At 47.9% G+C, this 19,974-nt stretch overlaps 2 protein-coding genes across 18 annotated transcripts in view; both read right to left on the reverse strand.

The window, feature by feature from the left end:
• On the reverse strand, positions 1–8,629 carry STAC3 (SH3 and cysteine rich domain 3). Of its 2 annotated transcripts, XM_082634548.1 has the most exons (13): positions 6,302–8,629; positions 5,497–5,557; positions 4,974–5,235; positions 4,633–4,730; positions 4,346–4,418; positions 3,381–3,478; positions 1,949–2,015; positions 1,717–1,766; positions 1,339–1,424; positions 1,103–1,154; positions 877–1,014; positions 639–698; positions 1–162 (listed from the first exon to the last, which is right to left on the reverse strand). In XM_082634548.1, the coding sequence occupies exons 2-13, from the start codon at positions 5,554–5,556 to the stop codon at positions 79–81; spliced, it is 1,128 nt and encodes a 375-aa protein (XP_082490674.1). In that variant the 5' UTR covers position 5,557; positions 6,302–8,629; the 3' UTR covers positions 1–78. The 2 variants fall into 2 exon arrangements, with proteins under 2 accessions (XP_082490674.1, XP_082490675.1); XM_082634549.1 differs by lacking the exon at positions 1–162 and having other exon boundaries at positions 295–698.
• A 128-nt stretch (positions 8,630–8,757) lies between these two features.
• The window catches only part of R3HDM2 (R3H domain containing 2), a 156,334-nt gene continuing 145,117 nt past the window's right edge, over positions 8,758–19,974 (reverse strand). For all 16 annotated transcript variants that reach the window (XM_082634540.1, XM_082634538.1, XM_082634536.1 and 13 more), the window contains 6 exons: positions 18,812–18,912; positions 13,383–13,552; positions 12,433–12,580; positions 11,139–11,236; positions 10,706–10,790; positions 8,758–9,804 (listed from right to left, as the gene is read on the reverse strand). In XM_082634540.1, the coding sequence (XP_082490666.1) occupies positions 9,464–9,804; positions 10,706–10,790; positions 11,139–11,236; positions 12,433–12,580; positions 13,383–13,552; positions 18,812–18,912 (943 nt within the window). In that variant the 3' untranslated portion in view covers positions 8,758–9,463. The remainder of the gene's footprint in view (positions 9,805–10,705; positions 10,791–11,138; positions 11,237–12,432; positions 12,581–13,382; positions 13,553–18,811; positions 18,913–19,974) is intronic.

Consider the following 19,974-nt stretch of genomic DNA (forward strand, 5'->3'; position numbering starts at 1 on the left):
GGGAGCTACCCTGCTACCCGATCCTGCTCCCAGCAGCAGGGGCGCGAGGGCCGTGACCCCAGTCCAGTTCCCCTTTCTTCATTGACGACAGAGGCCTTGCCTGGCGGACGCATCTGTCTCCCCACCTCGCACCAGCCTCAGCCCAGGTGGGTCTCGGATTACCTGATGGTAGTGAGGGGAGAGCTGGGGAAGATTCGCCACGCCTTCCTAGGCCCTCTCTCCTCCCTCTCCCCTCAGCCCCCAGTTAAACAGTAAACTTTTCTAACTTTTGTCAAAACTTTAATAAATTGGCAACATTCGATGGTTCGCCTCAATCCCCCCTCCCGTCTCCCTAGTGGAGACGCGTTCTTTTTCCAGATCTCAAAGGCTGGACCTGAGGGGTTGTGAGTGAGGCTGCTCCCGGCACCAAGTATCCGAAGCCCTCGGCGGGGGAGGGGGACGGGAACCAGTCCCTTCCCGGAAGCACCGTCACGTTCCGGCGGGCCTTCCCATCTCCCCCACCCGGCAGTATAGTTGCTTTCGCCCCTTTTCTCCCCAACCTCCACTGGGCCTGCCCAGAATGGGGTTTGGTTATCTCCCGCCAGCAGGCGTCTTCACGCCTCAATCTCCTCCAGGAAGTCGGTGGGAAACAGCCCCACCTTGCGGCCGGTGTAGACCTTGACGTAGCCACCGGCTTCATCTCCTTTCTGCACCACAATCTAAAGGATTAAGGGACGAGGGAGGAGAGGAGTCAAGAGAAAACAGTAGAAGAGCTGAGCAGGGGAGTCCAGAGCTATGGAGGCCCAATCTAGCCCCATTAATGGGTTAAGATCTGCAAGGAGTGTAGTTTGCAGAGAAGCCTCTGGGCCTGGGGTTGAGTTGGGGCACCAGAGCTACCTGGTCCTTCTTGAGAGTGATCTGCCCTATCTCGCGGTTCCCCACGAAGGATCTCGTTACGCGGTGCACACGCTCTCCAGACCGGACCCGAATGATGAAGTTTGGAGGGAAAAATCCGACCTTCTCCCCTATTTTCCCCTAAAGGAGATGGTAGGGGGAATTAATCCACAATCTCTGGTTCTAAACTCAACCCATGTCCCACCCGAGTCTCAGACATTTCTCTTACCCGCCACCACTCCTCATTGGAGTCATCAATGACTGTGATCTTCTCTCCAGGCCTGGGAGAGGAAGGAAGGGGCCTCTGAGATTTAGGGGCCTTATACATTCAGTCCCTTGGCTGTGCCCAGGTCCAGCCCCAAATAGGCTCCATGCCTGAGTCCCCCCTTTTCCTTGCCCATAGGGAGCTGGGCTCTCCCCTCTCCACTCCCAGTACACCGCCACCCCAATCCTAAGGCCTCTCACGGGAAATCCAGATCGTCCTTCTCCAGGGCTTTGAATCGATAGAGAGCCACAAAGTAATGAGACTGCTGGAAGCCAGGCTGCTTGTGCTGGGGGTGAAAGGGGGTGATGAGTCTCAGGGCACCTCTGTCCCAGACTGAGGGGCAGGAGGCAAGGCCAGGGGTATTTTCTAGACACACTACATTCCACCTCTCTTTCATGTCCCTGAACTAAGAGGAATGTGTTGGCTGTGTGTATGTGTGAGGTGGTGGAGAAGACAGGTTAATGATTGGAACCCATGGAATCAGTGTGAGCTTCTGCTGAGGCCGTGAGTGGCGTGAGTGGTGTCAGACCTGGGTTGGGGAGAGGACTGGGGTCCCTGTAGGGAGAAAATATTCTCACTTTGTCATCAGGTGTCTTCTTTTCAGCTTTCTTATCCCCTTCAGGGTTTCCTGGAATGGGAAACACCGACAAATTGTCTCTGGCTTCTGGAGTGTAGCCCTCAATCCCTTACCTTTCTGTTCCAGGGCCTCTTACCTCCAAACCTGGCATGCTCTTTGGCCCTCCATCTCCTGTGCCACAGCTGAGCCCTGACCCTCCTCCATCTCTATGGATGGAGGTGGGTGTTACTCACCATCCTGGGGTTTGCCTTCCTGTGGTCTGGCAGACTCTGGCTCCTCTTCCATCATGGCTGCTAGAGACTGGAGAGGGCACTAGAGTTAGGAAGATGCTGTCTTGGAAACTCATGCTTCCCCTGGCTCTCGAGTCTGGCCAGAGAACTAGAGAATAGGATCTCAGTGTTGGAAGGAGACTTGGAAGAAGTATCTAGTCAACCACCTGCCTAATGCAGGGACTTTCTCTGAAACAACATGGCAGGTGACCACCCACATTGTGCTTGAATGTAGTTGACAGGAAGCTCACGACCTTGCAAAATCCATGTCCTTTACTATAGTGTCTGCCCTTAAAAATACTACAGTGTGTAAGAGAAAAATGGGCAGCACAATTTTTAGAATTCCCTTAAGAGAATAGAACCCGAGTGGGCTAGCCTTTCTGGAAGCAGTCAGATCACATTGATAGTGCCTTATAAGTCATAGCTCACTCCAAGAAATCCCTAATTTGCACCCAACTTCCATATCAACTACTTTGAGGCCAGATCTCTAGTTCTGTTTTTGTGCAGTTGGTTTTCTTTTTTTGATCCAAGAACAGTTAGATATTTTTCCTTACACAATTTTGAATGATTAGTTCTTGGTCTTTCTTCTAGTCTGTAATATTTTTGAATATATTATTCAGTGTATGAGTTTTCCCTCCTAGGTTTCCCACAAACTTAATGGGATATATCATTTATATCTTCATTTGTATCAGTGAGAAAAATGTCCATAGGTGAGGACTAAGGACTAAATCATGTCATAAAGCATCAGAAATCTCCCTCTGGTTGGAAACTCCCTAAAGGACCAGAATCCTTTGGGTGCTGTCATTCAACTAACTTTAGGAATCCATCTAACTGTAACCATTATCCACATTAGTCCATCCTTGTTGTCCAGAAAGATATAAGGATATGCTAACAAATTCCTTGCTGAGCTGAATACGTCTATTGTATTACCAATCTAGTAACCTATTACAAAAGGAAATGAAGGTGCTCTTGGCCACAAGCTTTGTGCCTCAGTTTCCTCATCTACAGGATAAATGGGTCAGACCAGATTATCTTCATGGACGCTTGGGGGGGCTCTAGAATTCTCTGATTAGTTGGCATGACAAGGTCTCCTCTCCAAATCCAAAAGCATAGCTTTTCCTCTGTTGTCTGGCAATGCCAGGGCCCTGGGGCCTAGCCTTTAGTTAGTTATGGTGGTTTATCTGACAATTTCAGAAGGGAGTTCCTGGAGTAAACACATGCTATGGCAGGAGTTGTTAAACTGAGGCCTTTTAAAATTGCGTGCAAAAATTTGTCTGTTGGGTTATGTGCAATTTTAGGGGAAGAGGATCCCTACTTGTGTCAGCTTTCCAGAGAGGAGACAGGACCTGCTCCATGGGGTCTCTGGAAGGCCTCAGTAGGAAAACTGGGTGCTCACATTTTTTTTATCTGCCTGTCCCTTCTTCCGTTCCTTGTTTGCCATGATCACCCCAGTGCGAAGGGTTTCAAACACAGGGTCATTGCGATTGGCAGCAGCTAGTTGGAATGGGAGAAGAAAGGAGACATTACTGGGGAGGCAGAAAAAGGCTTAGAGGAGAGAAGAGACCTCCTAAGTAAGGGAGAGATGCGACTGAGTAGGTGCGTGTGTGTTTAGAATTAGGAAAGTGTCAGCTGGGTATACCTAGGGTCATCAATTTATAAAGAGCTCTAAAGACATCATTGGAAATGTGATGGAGAAAAATATTTACCAGCACTCCTTCCAGGCAGAGCATTATATGATGTTGGAAAGACAACTCTGCTAATGAGTTGCTTGGGAGTTGGGGAATGCTCAGAATCACTATTTTCCTTTTAAGGAGAGTGGTCCTTTAACTGCTGGCTTTTGTTCTGCTGAGTGGCATGTGCAAGCTGGGGTACTACCACCAGTGGGTTCTTCTTTCTCCATCCATGCTCCTCACAGAGTTCAGCCTCTCCTCCAAATAAATGTTGAGCAAATTGTCAACAAATACACTTTTAAGAGTTGCCAAATTATGAATCTGCCCAGGATGCCCACAGCTCTTGGTCTGGTCCTGAGTCTGGCACTATGCTCTAACAAGGATGAGGACAGTCTGCTTCATGCTTAGAAATGGTTTTGCATACGAAGAGCAGAGTTTGAAGTCAGGCAGATGAAGGTTTCAGTCTTGGTTCTGTCTCTTTCTTACTGTACAAAGCCCGTGCTAAATCTTATCTCCCTCTGCTATAAAACAGGGGAATACTGACTCTGCATCCAAGATGGCTAAAATATTAGATTGAGTGAAAACCATGGGAAATAGAGTCTGTTTCAGAATTTGGCTTCCCAATCTGGAGACGGTGCTGAAACCATCTCTAGGCTTGCCCATTCCCTCAGGTCCCGTATGGGGCACTTACAGAGATCTTTGACACAAGCGTACTGCTGGTTGCTGTAGAGAGGGGAGCTATAGGCCCGATGGAAACCAGGGGGCTGTAGGATTGGATGGGAGAAAGCATTAGAGATAACAAGGTAGGGCCCAGAACCCATCTCTCCCATGAGTATTCACCCCTTCTTGGAGTTAAAGATGGCTTGAGGAAAAAAAAGCAGGGAAATGGGTGGGATGATTTGAGGAGGGACTGGCAAGGAGGTAGCTGGCAACACATCCCCCCCCCTTCTACTTTCTTGCTCCCCAGAGCCTACTCACGATCTTGCCGAAGCATCTCTGCATCTCCACATAGGACCGACAGTGTTCGTGGATGTTAGTTTTGCAGTTCTTACAGCGAAGCCCAAATTTGTTGTTGACTTGGGAGATGGGGAGAACATCTGGGTGAGGTTCCTGATTTCCCTTCCCCTTTGTACCATTGCTGCTACTCTAGCTCTTAGGTCCTTTTTCTGTCTGGGACCCAACACTCTCAGTCTGTAATAGTATTTTCTTAAAGCCAAATCTTACCACAGCCTGTCTGATATACAAATACTCCTTTCCTAAACCCCTTCCCCCACCCCCTGCCTTCGACATCACACTCTCCACTTCCCTTCATGACTCACGCACAATCATCCGGGCACAGACATCACAGAACTTGGGCTTCTTGAAGAAATGATCTTTGAACTTGTGGGGCTTATCATTAACAAGCTTAGGAGGTTCTGGGGGTGGCTCCTCCTCCTCTTCTTCCTCCTCTTCCTCATAGATGTAGTAGATGGGCCCACCCCCAGCTCCCACTGCTTCCCCATTGGCCTGGGGCTCTGGGGGAGGCTCCGTTTCCTTTGTCCCTGTAGACTCCTTCCTGAATAATTGCTTCAGCCGCTGTAGCTGAGGGAGTGAAGGAGACCCAGTGTTAAAAGAACTGTCTTGCTTTCTAGAGTAGGTAAGGCTGAAGCTAACTATACATTTTTCTAGCCTGGGGTAAGGGGCACACCCCAGGATTAGGGGGTATCGGGGGCTGCGGGGGCTAGCTAGCGTTTTAACAATAAATGAGTCATATACAAGTGAGATCAATTCAAGCACTTTTCTTCAAGGGCTGCAGCAGTTTCCCAGCTCCCCCCCACCCAGTGGTCAGAAGCCCAGACTCACCCCACTTTGCCGAGTTTCTGCTGGGAAGGAGGAGGACTCCAGCACCTCCTTTTCTGTCATCCTGCAAGAGGTTGGACCCCACTGTGAAATCTAATCCCTGACTGCCATTCTTCCCTCCCATGTTCCTGTCCCTTGCAGTGGGGTGGTCCTTGAAGGGGAGGCTTTGGGAGAAATTTGGTTAAACAGAGATCCTTCCATAGGGCTTATGAGCAGAAAGATTCCATGCAAGTCCAGAGAAAAGCCCAACAGACTAAAGACCTTCCCAACCAGTTCCTCAAACCAATAACCATCCTTCTACCATGAGGGGCAACCCCAGAGTTTACAGCCCCAAGACAGTACACAAGGCTGTGTGGTTTAGGGATTTTCCTACAGGTACTTTATTTCTCTTGGGAATCTGTGGGCAATAGAAATGTGACGCACACCTTCCCAGATCCCCTTTCAAGAGGTTTAATGTGTGTGTCCACAAGCATTCGTGGAGGGACGGCCTGGGGACATTTGTTCTCCTCTACCTCTTGAGCCCTGGGGGCCCAGTGCCTAGTTCCCAGCCTGCCTCAGGCCTCAGCTATTTTAAGTTTTCAGAGTAATATGAGCCTTTCCTTCTCTTACTACTCCATTCCCCTGATCCCACCCTCACCCCACCCTCTAATCCTAACTCTTGTCTTGGAGTAGAATAATAATAATTTCACTCCTAAAACCCAAACTACTCACAGACAAGCAGAGAAATGAAGAAGCGGAATAGACTATGGATTGGGGAAGCTTGGGTGAGCAGTCCTGGAAATGGAAAGAGGATGAAGAGGCAACTTACGTTTAGAATTCCCTAAGTCAGTCCACAGCCTGTGGAGGAAAGAGGGAGCCCCTGGGATCTTGACGGTGGTGCTGGGGGAGGGCCAGTCTTCTTCCTTGGGGGCTAAGCCCCCCCAGTATTCTCTGTACTCACACCAGCTACCCAGACGGTGTTTGTAGACCTCCTAGCCTCTCGCCTTGGTGTCAGAGCTGAAATGACAGGGCTGGAGGAAAGTGGACAGCTGAGCGACAACAGCTGACACAGAGAAATTGGACACGGGGAGGGCTGGACCCTAACTCCTCCCATCCCCCCAGAGCTGCTGTTGCCTGGTTTTTCATCTATGGTGTGCAGGTCAGAACTGGCTAAATTCAGGAAGGGACATGCCGCATACTCATATGGGTGATTTTTTTTTTTTTTTTTGGTCACACTGTGTGTGTGTGGCTTGTGGGATCTTAGTTCCCCGTCCAGGGATCGAACCTGGGCCCTCAGCAGTGAAAGCGCGGAGCCCTAACCACAGGACCGCCAGGGAATTCCTTCATGTGGGTCATTTTAAATGACTAAAGGTGAAGATGAATTACAAACAGGCTTCTCCATCCTTTTCCCAAGGTCCAAACATCTCTCCAATTCTACCCTCCCTGGATCTACTTTAGGAACTAGCCTTCGACTTCTCAGCCACTATCTTCTTGAGGCCATGTTTTTTTTACCCTCAAGCATCGATCTAGCCTCCAATCTAGGAAAGAAAGGGCTTGGAAACTGGTGAAGAAAGGAACATTTGAATTTTCAGAGATCTCCTATCAGCCAAACTAGATTGCTTTCTTATCCATGGGTAGTTAGAAGGGTACCTTGCTGCTATCCTGTAAGGGAGTGAAGAACACGTAGTACTGCTTTGTTCCCTCCAGCTGCCCCCAGAGATATCTTTCCCCTATTCCTCTAAAATCTTGTCCGCAGGGTGAAAGGAATTCTAAGAGCTATTAAAAAAAGCCAGGCTGGGACTTCCATCTGAGGGGTTCTGGGGGAGTGAGGGTCTAATGATCACGTACAGATTGTTTTGTTAATATTGGACAGAAGGCAATAGCTGTCACTTTTTTTTTTTTTTTTTTTTTTTTGCGGTACGCGGGCCTCTCACTGTTGTGGCCTCTCCCATTGCGGAGCACAGGCTCCGGACGCGCAGGCTCAGCGGCCATGGCTCACAGGCCCAGCCGCTCCGCGGCATGTGGGATCTTCCCGGACCGGGGCACGAACCCGTGTTCCCTGCATCGGCAGGCGGACTCTCAACCACTGCGCCACCAGGGAAGCCCCCACATGGAGTTTTTATCATCTGTAAGTAATGTCCCCTTTCCCATGGGAACTGCAGACTCTTGGAGGTAGGATGGTCAAGCCTCAAGTTTCCTTTATCATTCTGATTCCCTTATTCCATCTCTTTCCTCTGATGCATATGATCTGATGGGTCAATGAGGTATCTGGCATTCTTATCTTACGGGGATGCAGCCTTTTCCTAGTCTGAGCTGTGACATGGCTGAAAAAGGAGATACTCTCATCTCAGAGCAGAGCAATTTGGAGGTGATAATGTCATGCTGCTTTATCCCTTGTATCTGTAAGAAGTAAAGGATTATGTTGGAGGTTGGGCCAGACAAGCTTCAGAGGAGGCTGGCTAGAGAGATATTGCTACCCAGACACAAGGGATTTCCAGGGCAATGTGCTATGTCATTTCTACCTACTGTTCTTTTTTCTTTCTTTAAGGGGTGGGTGACATTGAAAAGGGGCTGCTGGATGGTTCTGGGTCAACAGGCTCTTTAATGGCCCTTGTCTGACAGGCTGCACAACAGGGCTAGCTTTGGGAAGATAGAGGAAAGCTCTATTATCTTACAGGCAAGTGACTTCTGCTCTTCACCTTTCTTCAGCTGCAGAGGACAGGGACTGCTAAGCACACCTGGATAGTATGACATCTTGGCACAGCAAGTTCAATTGATGTAGCTTTTATTGTAAGAAACATGCAGTTCTGTTCCTGCCAGGCAGAACCCAATCCTCTGGCTTTGGGATTAATGAAAGGCCCAAGTCCTCCATCCCTGAAGAGTTTTCAGAATATGAGACGGACAGGTATGAAGCAAGCATCTCGACCCAGTTTTGGACGTCACTCACACTCCTCTGGCTTAGCTACCAGGGCCCTAAATGAGTATCACAGAATTAACAGGGTGCAAGGAACCTCGGAGGTCGCCTAGTCAGACCAAGTCTCTTATTTTACTGGTAAGAACTCAGAGGTCCAGAGTTGAGAGTGATGTGCTTGATAAACCACAGTTAGTGGCAGAGTCCCATTACAGACCCAGCCATCTACCAGAATTATTTGTAAGGAGTAGGACAGGATGCAGGGAATAGTGTTAGGAAGATATGTGTGCATATGCCAGAGAAAGCCATCCCAGCCCGCATCAAATCCCTCCGACCCCACCCATACCAGGGTGGCAACAGAAAACGGACTGATGTCCAGTGACAGATTTTTTTTTTTATATTTAAAAACAAAATCACCCCCCCCGAAGAACCCCCCAACAAACAAAAAATCAGATTAAATAAAATTTACAGTGAATATACCCAGCAAACATCTGTATGTGCAATTAAATACTGTGTCTGTTACTGCAGCACAAACCTCAAACAAACAATATACAAGTGTTCTGGGGGGTGGAGGGAGGCCCAAGTTTTAACTTTGTGGGGTCTGGGGAGATAAGATGGGGTGGGAGAAAGGGGAAATCAATTTCATTTTGCTTAATTCTTTCCATATAAATATATTCATAAAGGCCAAAAAAGAAAAGGGAGCTTGGGATGGTAAGGAAATAGGAGACCATGGGAGTGTGGGACCCTCCCAATTCTACCTGACCAAAAAATATGAAAGAATTAATTTCATGGTGAGAGAAGAGATAAAAAATCATAGAAGAGGATGGGAAAGAGAGGGAAACAGACATGGGGCCAACCAGGGAAAAAGAGGGACCCTTGGCAGGGGAGTGAGAAAGAGTTCAGTGCCAGTGTGAGTGTCTGTCCCTGTTTCCATCTTCATCCCTACTGTCTTAGGCTCCAGTTTAGTGTCTGTCTGTGGACCTTACCTCACCTTCTGCCTCTGTCCGTGGTCTGACAGGACCCCTTGACGCCCTCTACCCTGCCCCACCCCTGCCATGCTGGTCCCTTCTTCTCCTCCATTTATTGGGAGCTGGCTCGCTCCAGGATCCTCAGGTCATAGTTCTTTTTGGCCACTCGAAGTTTGAAGCGACTCACAGAGTTGTTGAGGCGAAGGGAGGCATTTTGGGCAGCCAGAGGGCTGGGGAACACAGCCACGATGGTGTACAAGGCAGCAAGGTCCGAGTGGCGGCCATTCTCAGCAGTCCCACCGTTGTCCCCCACACCCCCACCAGGCAGCCCCTGAGCATCCTTGAGCCACTGGATCTTGGCGCCGGACATGGCAAGCTGAGTGAAGAGTTTGTCCGCCTCGGTACGGGTGATGCCCTCAGGGAGATCTGTCACCTCCAGCACCCGTCCCAGGACTGGAAGGGGAGGAGACAGGACATGGTTGTAAGAGGTATAGAGTAGGAAGGACTGGCCAGCACCCCAGCAGAGGAGTATCCAGCTGACCAAGTCTGTATACAATGTCCTCAAAAGCCCAGCCTTTCTCACTGAGCCCTTTCCTCCCTCCCCAAATCAACCCAACTCCCTATCATCCAGACTCTGATCAGGGCAACTAGGAGACACAAAGGAACCTTCCTCTTCTCCTAGCCTAGAGATGTAGGCAAGAGGAGACTGGGAATCAGAATCCCAGATTTAAGATCTGCAAACCTATACCTCAGTTCTCTCACAGGGTGCAATTACTGTGAAGGAAGTGTGGCTTTTGGTTATGTTCTTTCACAAAGTTAATAGCTCAGTCTGAAATATGTTCCATTCCCTTCCCAGAGGCTGGCCCAGGTAGATTCCTCTTTCTTATCATCTAGGGAAGTCAGTTTCCCTTCCTTACCTTGTTTAGCAAACTGCTTCAGTAGGCGAAACCCCAAGAGATCTTGTTATGCCTAGTACGGAAGGCCTGCAGGAGGAGAGTTACTCCCCCACATTCTCTTATCAAGCCTCTCCTAAACTGGGTCTAGAACTACCAAAGGTAGACATCCTAGATCAGGGTCAGGACCACTTCCACAAGATTGTCTGTTAATAGCAGGCTCAACCAGCCCCATCATTGTGTTATTCCCAATTTTCACCCTCATCTTCCCTAGGACTTGGAATGGCTTGGTAAGGAGGACTGACACACCTCACTTCTCCAGCTTCTCCTTGCTCTTGAGTACGAAAAGGTCCTCTTTTGACTGCCTACCCTAAGCTGGCTTTTCTCACCATCCTGGGCTGGTAATGCAAGGCTGGAGGGGTAAGCATCTTCTTCTGGGGATTCAGCATCCTGTCACTCACCAACGTCCGTTGTCCCCAGGTCAGTGGAGGCAGATTTGAGTGCTTGTCTCTTGCTCCGGTTTCCATGCTTCAATCCACTCTGTCCCTTCAACATTCGAAAGATAACTCTCATTCCAGGTAAACAATGACTGCCTTACATCCCAGTCTGTCTGAGAGATTAAGGAGCAGTACCCAACCCTGAGGACCCCATCCCACCAGGCAGTCAGACTGGCCAGAGTGGCCACCGAGAAACAAAGAGCCCCTCCCTCTTGGCACTGGGGAAGGGGTGAGAGGAATGAGTATAGGAGTGGGGTAAAGGCTCTTCCCACTTCGTCCATTCTGTCTGTGTTGTCTCTCTTGTCCACCCAGCTAGTTGAGGTAGATGGCTCAGAAGCAGGGGCCTGGGTGAGAAGGGGACTCTGATGGCCCTAAGGCTGATGGGAGACGCCCTTACCTGGTGCACCGTGTAAGTTGACTGGCCATGGAGCAAGGGAGGGCAGATGGACAGATTGTACTGTAATGGCTGGCCCAAGAGGGAGTAGTGACCATCACCTAGGGAGGAAGAGCAGATGGTCTTCTGGGAGTTTGAACCACATGGTATGACTTTTATGAGACTTCATGGGGCTTTGGAGATGGACAGCAACAATGCATACATACTATTCCTACTTTTGCTATGATAGAAGTGCCCGTGTCACTGATTTAAGAGTTGTCTCTCTTCCTAAACCCCTTGGCTCTCAGCTGTATCTCAGACAAAGGGGTTATTAGGTTCCTTCACCTTTGAAGAAGGGCTCTGTCCATTGAAGACAAAAGGCCCTGGAGGAAACCTACAGACCCTTATGACCGTCCTTTATTTCTCATATAGTTTCTTCTCACCTTAAACCCAGGGCTTAAGTTTCTGACTCACGTGAGAGGCACTACAGTGCAGTGGACAAGAACGCAGACTTACAGCCAGACTGCCTAGGTGCAAATCCTGGCTCTGTTACTGAAAATGGGATGTTGGGTATGTGCTCCTCTCATTAGCACTGCTGCGGTTACATGCCTGCATGACACTTGTGGCGCCTATACAGTACGGTACTGCTACGTGAAGCACCTGCTGGACACACGTTAGGTACCGTGTGTCGCCTATTATCGGTGGTAAATTCTATATTTCAGAGCACGTGCAAGGTTTAAACCATATTTCCATCTTATGTTTATACTGCGTTTGATAGCCACGGCAGAAAGCAGATAAGATTATTTCCATCTTATGTGTGATTAACCTCATTTCATATATTAGGAAACTGAGGTTCCATTTTAAGTTTAAGTAACATGTTCAACATCACAAAGCTAGTTAGTTGTAGAACTAGAATTTGAACCCAAGTCTTTTAACTCAAATAGAGTATTCCCTCTTCTCAAACCATCATGTTTCTGACACCTACCGTTTCTGACACCACCCCATATTCCCAACCCTCAGACTCAGTACTGATGGATTAAACTCTTGGTTATTCATTAGAAAGTTCAGTGGACTTCTTTTCCCTGGCTCACAGTCACCAGGGACTTGGAAGTAAATACGAAACATCTAATGGAGATCTAGAGTAAATTAACTATGGGCAGCACTAAAGAGGGGCAGGTGTCTTTGGCCTAAACAGGGCCAGAGTTGGATGACCAGCCACACCGCTTCCCTGCCTGTTGCTGCCCTCTCGATCTCCCCACTTGGGAATGGGATGCCAACGGTGAATTTGACAGCAACCAGCCCTTATCTAACCCCTTACCCTGTGCTGGACCCCCAGGACGGGGGAACTGTGTGAGGACAGGAAGGGGACTGAGTCCTGTGCAGACGTTGCTGAGGCTGGTGACAGGAGAGGGTGCTGGAGACTGCGTAGGAGATGTGACGGGGCTGCTGCTCATTTGTGTGTTGGCCTGTGGGAGACAGAGGAGTACACATCATACGTACACCAAACATTACCCTCTGGATATTCCTATGGCTTGGCTTAAAAGTCACCTCTCTCAGGAAACTTCTCTTGCTGAACTCTGTCAGACTGCTCCTTCAAACTAGCCCCTCAGTCCCTAATTAGTTTGTATTATTATCATTTACTTTAAAATTTATTTTATTTTTGGCTGCGTTGGGTCTTCACTGCTGCGCGCGGGCTTTCTCTAGTTGCGGCGAGCGGGGGCTACTCTTCGTTGTGGCGAGCGGGGGCTACTCCTCGTTGCGGTTCGCAGGCTTCTCATCGCGGTGGCTTCTCTTGTTGCGGAGCACGGGCTCTAGGCGTGTAGGCTTCAGGAGTGTGGCACGTGTGCTCCGTAGTTGTGGCTCACGGGCTCTAGAGTGCAGGCTCAGTAGTTGTGGCGCACAGGCTTAGTTGCTCTGCGGCATGTGAGATCTTCTTGGACCAGGGCTCGAACCCGTGTCCCCTGCACTTGCAGGCGGATTCTTAACCACTGCGCCACCAGGGAAGCCCAGTTTGTATTAGTTTAACATCCACTTTTTGACATACTGTTTTAAGTGTTCCCTTAGCATTTTCAAGCATGTGTCCCATCTGCCACCTTAAATCTTAGGTTCCTTGAAAGAAGATGCTCTCCTCTATTTCTTGTGTTTCTTCCCAAAAAATGCCCAGGGAAAGACAAGTAACAGAGGTGGCTCAGTCAATGGCAAAGATTACTTCCTGAGAAGAATCTGGTTACCTCCCTGCTAAGACAAAGCTGGCTTGCAGGGACTCACCTGGGGGCTACTGTCAGGACTGTACAGGTCTCCAGGTTTCTGCCCCCGCTGGTCCATGCTGTAATATTTACAGTGACTCCACTGGACCATGGATGGGTTCTGGGGGGGCTGGGGTCCATTAGGGACATTCAGCTGCATGACCACCACACCTGGTCCAGAAGGTGACACTCCTGGGTGGCAGGAAAAAAGCAGTTGGTTGTGAATTCACACTACATTTTAGGCTTGTCAGCTAACCCTAAGTGGGAAAGCCAGTAAGCAAATCCACCTACTGGCTTCAGGGTCACTTAAACTGTGTCCTGCCAGGAATCTGAGGTAGTTGCTGATTTGGTCTCTGACTCTCTCTCAGACCAGTGGAAACTTCAAACCAGTGGAAGTTTGGGTGGAAGATGTCAATGCCCTCCTGGCCTTCACCTGGTGAGGGGTACTTTGGTATGCTTGGCAGAAAACTACTTCATTTCTGTCAAAGTTGGGTATTACCAAATGCCCAGGTCAGACTGCTCAAATGTCTGGGCATGGTACAGGTCCCAGTCTGGGGCTTGGGCCAGGGCTGCAGGCACGTGCAGGCTTTTCTGGTAATGGCTGCAGATTAAGTCAGCGATCTCTGGTTGTTCTGGAGAAGATAAATGTGCACAGCTTCACTAAGCCAGATCCAGGATATAATTCTTGGGCAAGGGTTGGGTGAATTGGGAACATTTCAAGTAGAGGGAATGGCATAGAGATGTATGTCATACTCAGGAAATGACAAATAATTCAAGGTGCTAAGGCACAGGGACTATGTAGGGGAAGTAGTAGGAGATGAGATACATTTATTCATTTATTCAACAAACGTTTATTGAACATTTGTCTATGTGCCAGTTCCTATGCTGAGCACTGGGTATACAAAACAAACAAACAAACAAACAAGACTGGTCTCTACCCCCATGGAATGAACAGTCTATTAGGGAGTCGGACATTAAACAAATAGCTGGTGTCAGAGTTTGAAGAACATTCTGGTGAGGGTTGTATCCCGTAGGTGTTGGGAACAGGACTTGTGTTTCAGAGAGCTAACCCAAGTGGCCGAATGTAAGATGGCTAAAGGGAGGGAGAGACTAGTGTCCAGAAGACTAGTTAGGAGGCTACTGAAACAAAACAAAGTGATTAGGAATTAGAGCAGTGACAGCAGGAATGGAGTGGGAGGGGGAGACTCTCTGAAGGTTTTACTGACAGGTTCAAGGTGACTGACTGGATGCAGCCCTGAGGTTTTAGCCCAGGCAACCATGGATATAGTCTTACCCTCTCACAGTCTGGGGGAAAGAAAGGGCTCAATGAGGAGGAACATTAAGTCCTGAATCTTCCTCATGGTGAAAAGCAAGGTAAGGGGTCAGGGAGAAGCAGTCTGATAGACAGTTCCTGCTGGGAGAGATGAGCAGGAGCTCTGCTTCCCCACGGGGGACTGTCCAGCATGAGGCTTTGCTCTTGACCCCCCAGACTATATTTCTGTGGATGGACGGCTGAGTTCACGTGTGTGTCTGGTGGTAGAGAAACGGGACTGAGGGTCGCTAGCTCGAAAACCTGCTGCAATGCTGCTGTCTTCATGGCTCAGTGCTCTGGGGCTGCCACTGCTGCCGCCATCGCACTGCTTCCTGTGATGGGCAATGTTGCAGCCTCTGCCCTGGGCACCAGTCATGCTGGGAAGTGAGCGTGATTGCTTTTCTCAGGTAGCATTGGTCAAAGGAAAGGAAAAGAAACAGTGGAAGGTCTGAGAGAACAGCTCAGGAGACACAGCATCTGTTGTACCCTATTCCCCAGTTTGTGCCCACCCCCATCCTCTAGGGCTCATATAATCAGAGAGCACAAATACTCAGAGCGACAGGCTCGACAGGCTCACCTCTCCCCTTTCCCTGCCAAAGGGGACAGGGTATTCATCAGCATGGCTTATAAAAGGGCCACAGGAAAACTGTACAGTTGTGAAGTGTCATGCATTTAACAACTCCCCCTTTACTATAGTTGCTCTGGGCATTGTATTTCCCCACCCTAAGAGCTGCACCTGCTCCAATGTTCTTTACCCACAAAACTGCAGCTGATCTTATTCAGACAACTCACTGCTACCTGAGGGGACCAACGTAAAAATAATCAAATGTATAGCTTTTCTGGAAGGCAGCTTATAACCTGAGCCTTTTGCCCTGGGCCAGGAAAAGGTAGAGGATGTGTGAGTATGTAGGGTGTGGGCATAAGCAAGGCAGGAGAAGCTCTTTCTAATACCAACATGTAGCTGTAAGGAGCTATTAGGGGGCTAAAGTGGAGGGGGAAAGAGAACAAAGTCCTCATATTATTTTCTCTGATCGCAACAAAAACAAAGGCAGGGTTCTCAGTTGCAGCCTCATTCCTGAGCTCCTCCCCTCACTGAGTCCTCTCCCGCTGACCTGGAGTGTTGTACCTTCACTCAGCTGAGGACAGAGAGCACTACTCTGCTGATGAGATGATTTTTATGCTTCTCTTCCTCAAGCCAGAAGCTGGTGGCATCCATTAGCAGCTTAACTGTGGCTACTTCTTAATGCACGTGGCAAAAAAACCCCTAACTCCCCCAAAACGAAACCCCCCCACGGCACTGCCCAGTGACAGCACTTCCACATAATCAAGTTGGGGGAAGGAGCCTGGGTTAGAGTGGGAAGGGGGAGAAGGGAGTTGAATAAGGAAATCAATTTCAGCTTGAAAGCTCTGAAAGGAGAGGGAACGTGTGAATGGCTTTTTAAGTGGCATCATTAAACCTGGGCAGAAAGGTCGATTGGGCAGAGCAAACCACATATATATAAACAGATGACATTTCTGTTTGGCAGAATTGCTTTTGTTTAGTTTTTGTTCTTTTTTAAAATCGCTGAGGTAGAAAACTGATAAGGCTTCTTCCTTACCATCTGAAATCAAATCTATGGAAAGAAATGTCCAGAGAAATAAAATCCCACAGGCATCTTTCCCAAATTACAGGATAGAATCCTATAGTATCTTCGTAGTTTTCCATTTTTTTGGTGGGGGAGAGGGTTATCTTCAGGGAGTGGGGAGTGAAAAGAGTTAGTCTCAGCTTTGGAAAGCCCTCAGCAACAAAATGAGCCAGTAAGTAGGTGAGAAGCTATTTCTGTATGTACCTCACTCTGGCCATGCTGCTGTGTCACTGTGAGCTGAGAGTCTGTGCACAGGTTTTACTGCCATTTCATGTCTGTGTGCCTCTTCCCCAGACAAGCATCCCTGTAGAAACCTCAAGGGACCTGCAAGTCTCTATTTTAGTGGGAAGAAAAGTATTTCCTGAGGTTATGGTTATATCTAATATCATAGTGGAGGAATTAACGTCCAGGCCTGGGGGTAAACTGGGCAACTACAAAAATGTATTAATAAACTGGAACAATTGCTCTAGGAACAGCCAATCCTAATCCCTACCTTTATTTTTGGAAAAGTGACCATGTTGCTACATGGGAGAAGGGCGGGTGACTGTCCTCTGAAGGTGACATAGCAGCCCTTGTGGGGAATGCCAGCCTTCTATCTTTCCAGTAAAGGGCAAACTGGAAAGGAAGGTGTAAGAAGCCCTTTTTCTTTTCTTCCACTTCCTGTTAGATTCCCATGAGCAGGGACTGAAGACTTTTAAGATCGATGCTATGGTGAATAGGTCTCTTAGATGATGTGGGTGGAAGAGAGGGTCCCATCATCTAGGAAAAGTACAAGGGGTCAGTCAGAAGCCTAGGGTCAATCAGCATAGCCAGAAGGAAAGGAAATAAAACAGAAAATTCTAAAGCAGCAAGGAAACTAGATGATGAAGAGGGTTTTGTCTATTTCTATTAATTTGGGAAGAGCCTAGATTATCTCCTTCCAATCCCAGTCCAGATCTCTAGTGCTGCCAACTTTCAGAACAACAGCTGTTTCAGTTTACTTAATTAACCCAGCACTAGGTCCAGAGTAGGTACTGAAAAATTATTTTCACTTGTTTCTAATTCATCTTGTATTTGCAGATGAAGAGACATAACTGCAGAGACCCAACAGATATACTGATATACCACTAAGGATATATACAAAAATTCACATACAAATATACCCATATGCACACGCACACACTTATTTTAACAAACAGGAGAGAAAATGCCCTGAGGTGCCAAGCACCACCACAGGCTACAGCAGTTCTTGGAGCTGGCTTCTATAATTTCCATACCCCGCTGGGAATTTGAAGGTCAAGTGCCCCTGGCGGACACAAGGAGAAACAGCTAGAGAGACCCATAATGTAATAAAGGGTAGTAAAGGTTGGTGAATTTTAAAACCTCATCCTGTAAGAGATCTATGGTTGGTCTGGATAAAGGAAGAAGTCATTACATTGAAGGTAAGAACTGATCATGTCTTGTGAGCAAGCTTAATTCTGGAATCTACTCCAGAGCACCTAACATAGAGTACAGAAAATCTTACGTGAAAAATATTCCATTTCTAAAATGAGAAAAATTGGCAAAATACCTCCTTCTCACCAGAAGAGGGAACCCTAACATTCCCACAATAGAGCTGAATAGGGATGGCTGGAGGCTACCTTAACCTCCTCCCCTCCAGAACCCGTGAGGTCTACTTAACTTCAGCGTAATGATATGTCAGGGTTGGGTGAAAGGGAAACAAACAGGAGCAGTTGTACTTGGTGTACTGGGGGAGTTCTTGGCAAAGACAGATAGTGAGAGGCTGCAAGGCATAAGTCCATTCATCTGGGATAACTGGCCCCTCCAAAGAAGGCCTTTAGCTATTTAACATGATATCCATTTATTTCCTACTGGAGGGAAAGGAATAGAGTATAGAAACCTGTTGAAAATGTGTTACTGAGGATGTAGCACGGGTTATAGAAAGTGAAAAGACCCAAGTTCAAGCTCTAGGGCTGTGATCTTAGGCAAGTCATTTATTCTCTTAGAGTTTTAAATTTCTTCTTCACTAAGTTGTGGTGAGAATGAAAATGACACAGTGTATGCAAGCACATATGAAAAACCACTAAACAAATCTAAGATATGATTTTAAAAGCATTTTATCAGCCTCCTTCACACTCCCAAGAGAAAAGAAAAGCTGTTTACAGGAAGAATGAGTGCAACGGACAGAAGTAAGCACTCTGTGTCTCAAAGCCATGTTGAGTGGTGAGTGTAGTGTTGGATACAGCAAAGAGGGAGAGGGAGAGGGAGAGGAGAGAAAACAAGGAACTCAAATCGACATGTGACTCCCCAGGGATAGGGATCAGGCAACGAACCTCACCTCTTGAGGGGTCAATTTCAGCACCTCTGGAAAACACCAGCCAGCTAGGACTTTGGTCTTCCCTCATGATGGGGTCACAGTTGGGGACAGAGCCAATCCCTGAACTCTCTTTGTCCTTCCCAGCTCTAAAGCACAAGTCCTTCAGCAGTGTTTGCTCTCACCAGTGCCCAAGACCCCTCAATTCTTTATCCTCTTACCTGAGTACTGCTGTGGCATCTGTGGTGGACTGCAGGGAGAGGGAGACTGAGGCATCTGGTACTGCTCAGAGCCAGGAGGTTGCAGAAACCCCACAGAAGGGCTGGGGAGATGGAGAAGAGAAGAGTGGTAAAGCGGTAGAGGGAGGAACGCAACTCCTGGCAGACAGCTGTTGCTTCCTGGGCCTCCCCTGTGGGAAGTCAAGGCAGCTCCAAGCCATTCCCAGACCAATTTGCCATGCAATTTCTAAAATCACTCATCAGTTCAAAGTTAATTATATATATTTGTACTTGACCATCTTTCAATTAGGAAGCTGCTAATCAGCGCTACAGATGGAATGTTAGTAACACATGCTCTTCCTAACAGTGTAGAAACACCAAACACATACACATGTGCACACACACAAACACACACACATACTCTGGGAAACACAGCAGAAACACGAAGAGAATGCCAGAGACAGACACACAGGGCTAAAGTGCTAGAGAGAGATAGGCAAAAAATAACTAAGGAGATTTAGGATATTTTCTCAATGGCAAACACATATAGTCAACTAAAGACAAATGGGGAAAAATCTCACAAAACTCAAGACAACATGGAGACATAAACATAAAAAGACAGAAATGTGGACACTGAGAGAGACACAGAAATACATCAAGGTAGGCCCATACTTGAGTTCTAGTCCCAGCTCTGCTTCTACTAACTAGTTCTGTGACTTTGGGTAAGTTTCTTAACATCCTTAGTTGGAATTTCCTCATTTATAAAAGAAGGGAGAAAAATAAAACAAGGGGGGCTTCCCTGGTGGCCTACTGGTTGAGAGTCCGCCTGCCGATGCAGGGGACACGGGTTCGTGACCCAGTCCGGGAAGATCCCACATGCCGCGGAGCGGCTGGGCCCGTGAGCCATGGCCGCTGAGCCTGCGCGTCCGGAGCCTGTGCTCCTCAGCGGGAGAGGCCACAGCAGTGAGAGGCCCGTGAACCGCAAAAAAAAAAAAAAATAAATAAATAAAAATAAATAAAACAAGGGGAGTGGACTATTAGACACTTAGAAATGTCTAAATACTTAGACATTTCTAAGGTAACTTCTACCTCTAAAATTCTATTAGCTATGAGCTATACTAAGATAGATATAAATAGACATATAGAAATAGGCTATCTCAGATTCA

The sequence above is a fragment of the Mesoplodon mirus genome (genome assembly GCF_964341445.2).
Source record: "Mesoplodon mirus genome assembly, chromosome: 11".
NCBI lineage: Eukaryota > Metazoa > Chordata > Mammalia > Artiodactyla > Ziphiidae > Mesoplodon > Mesoplodon mirus.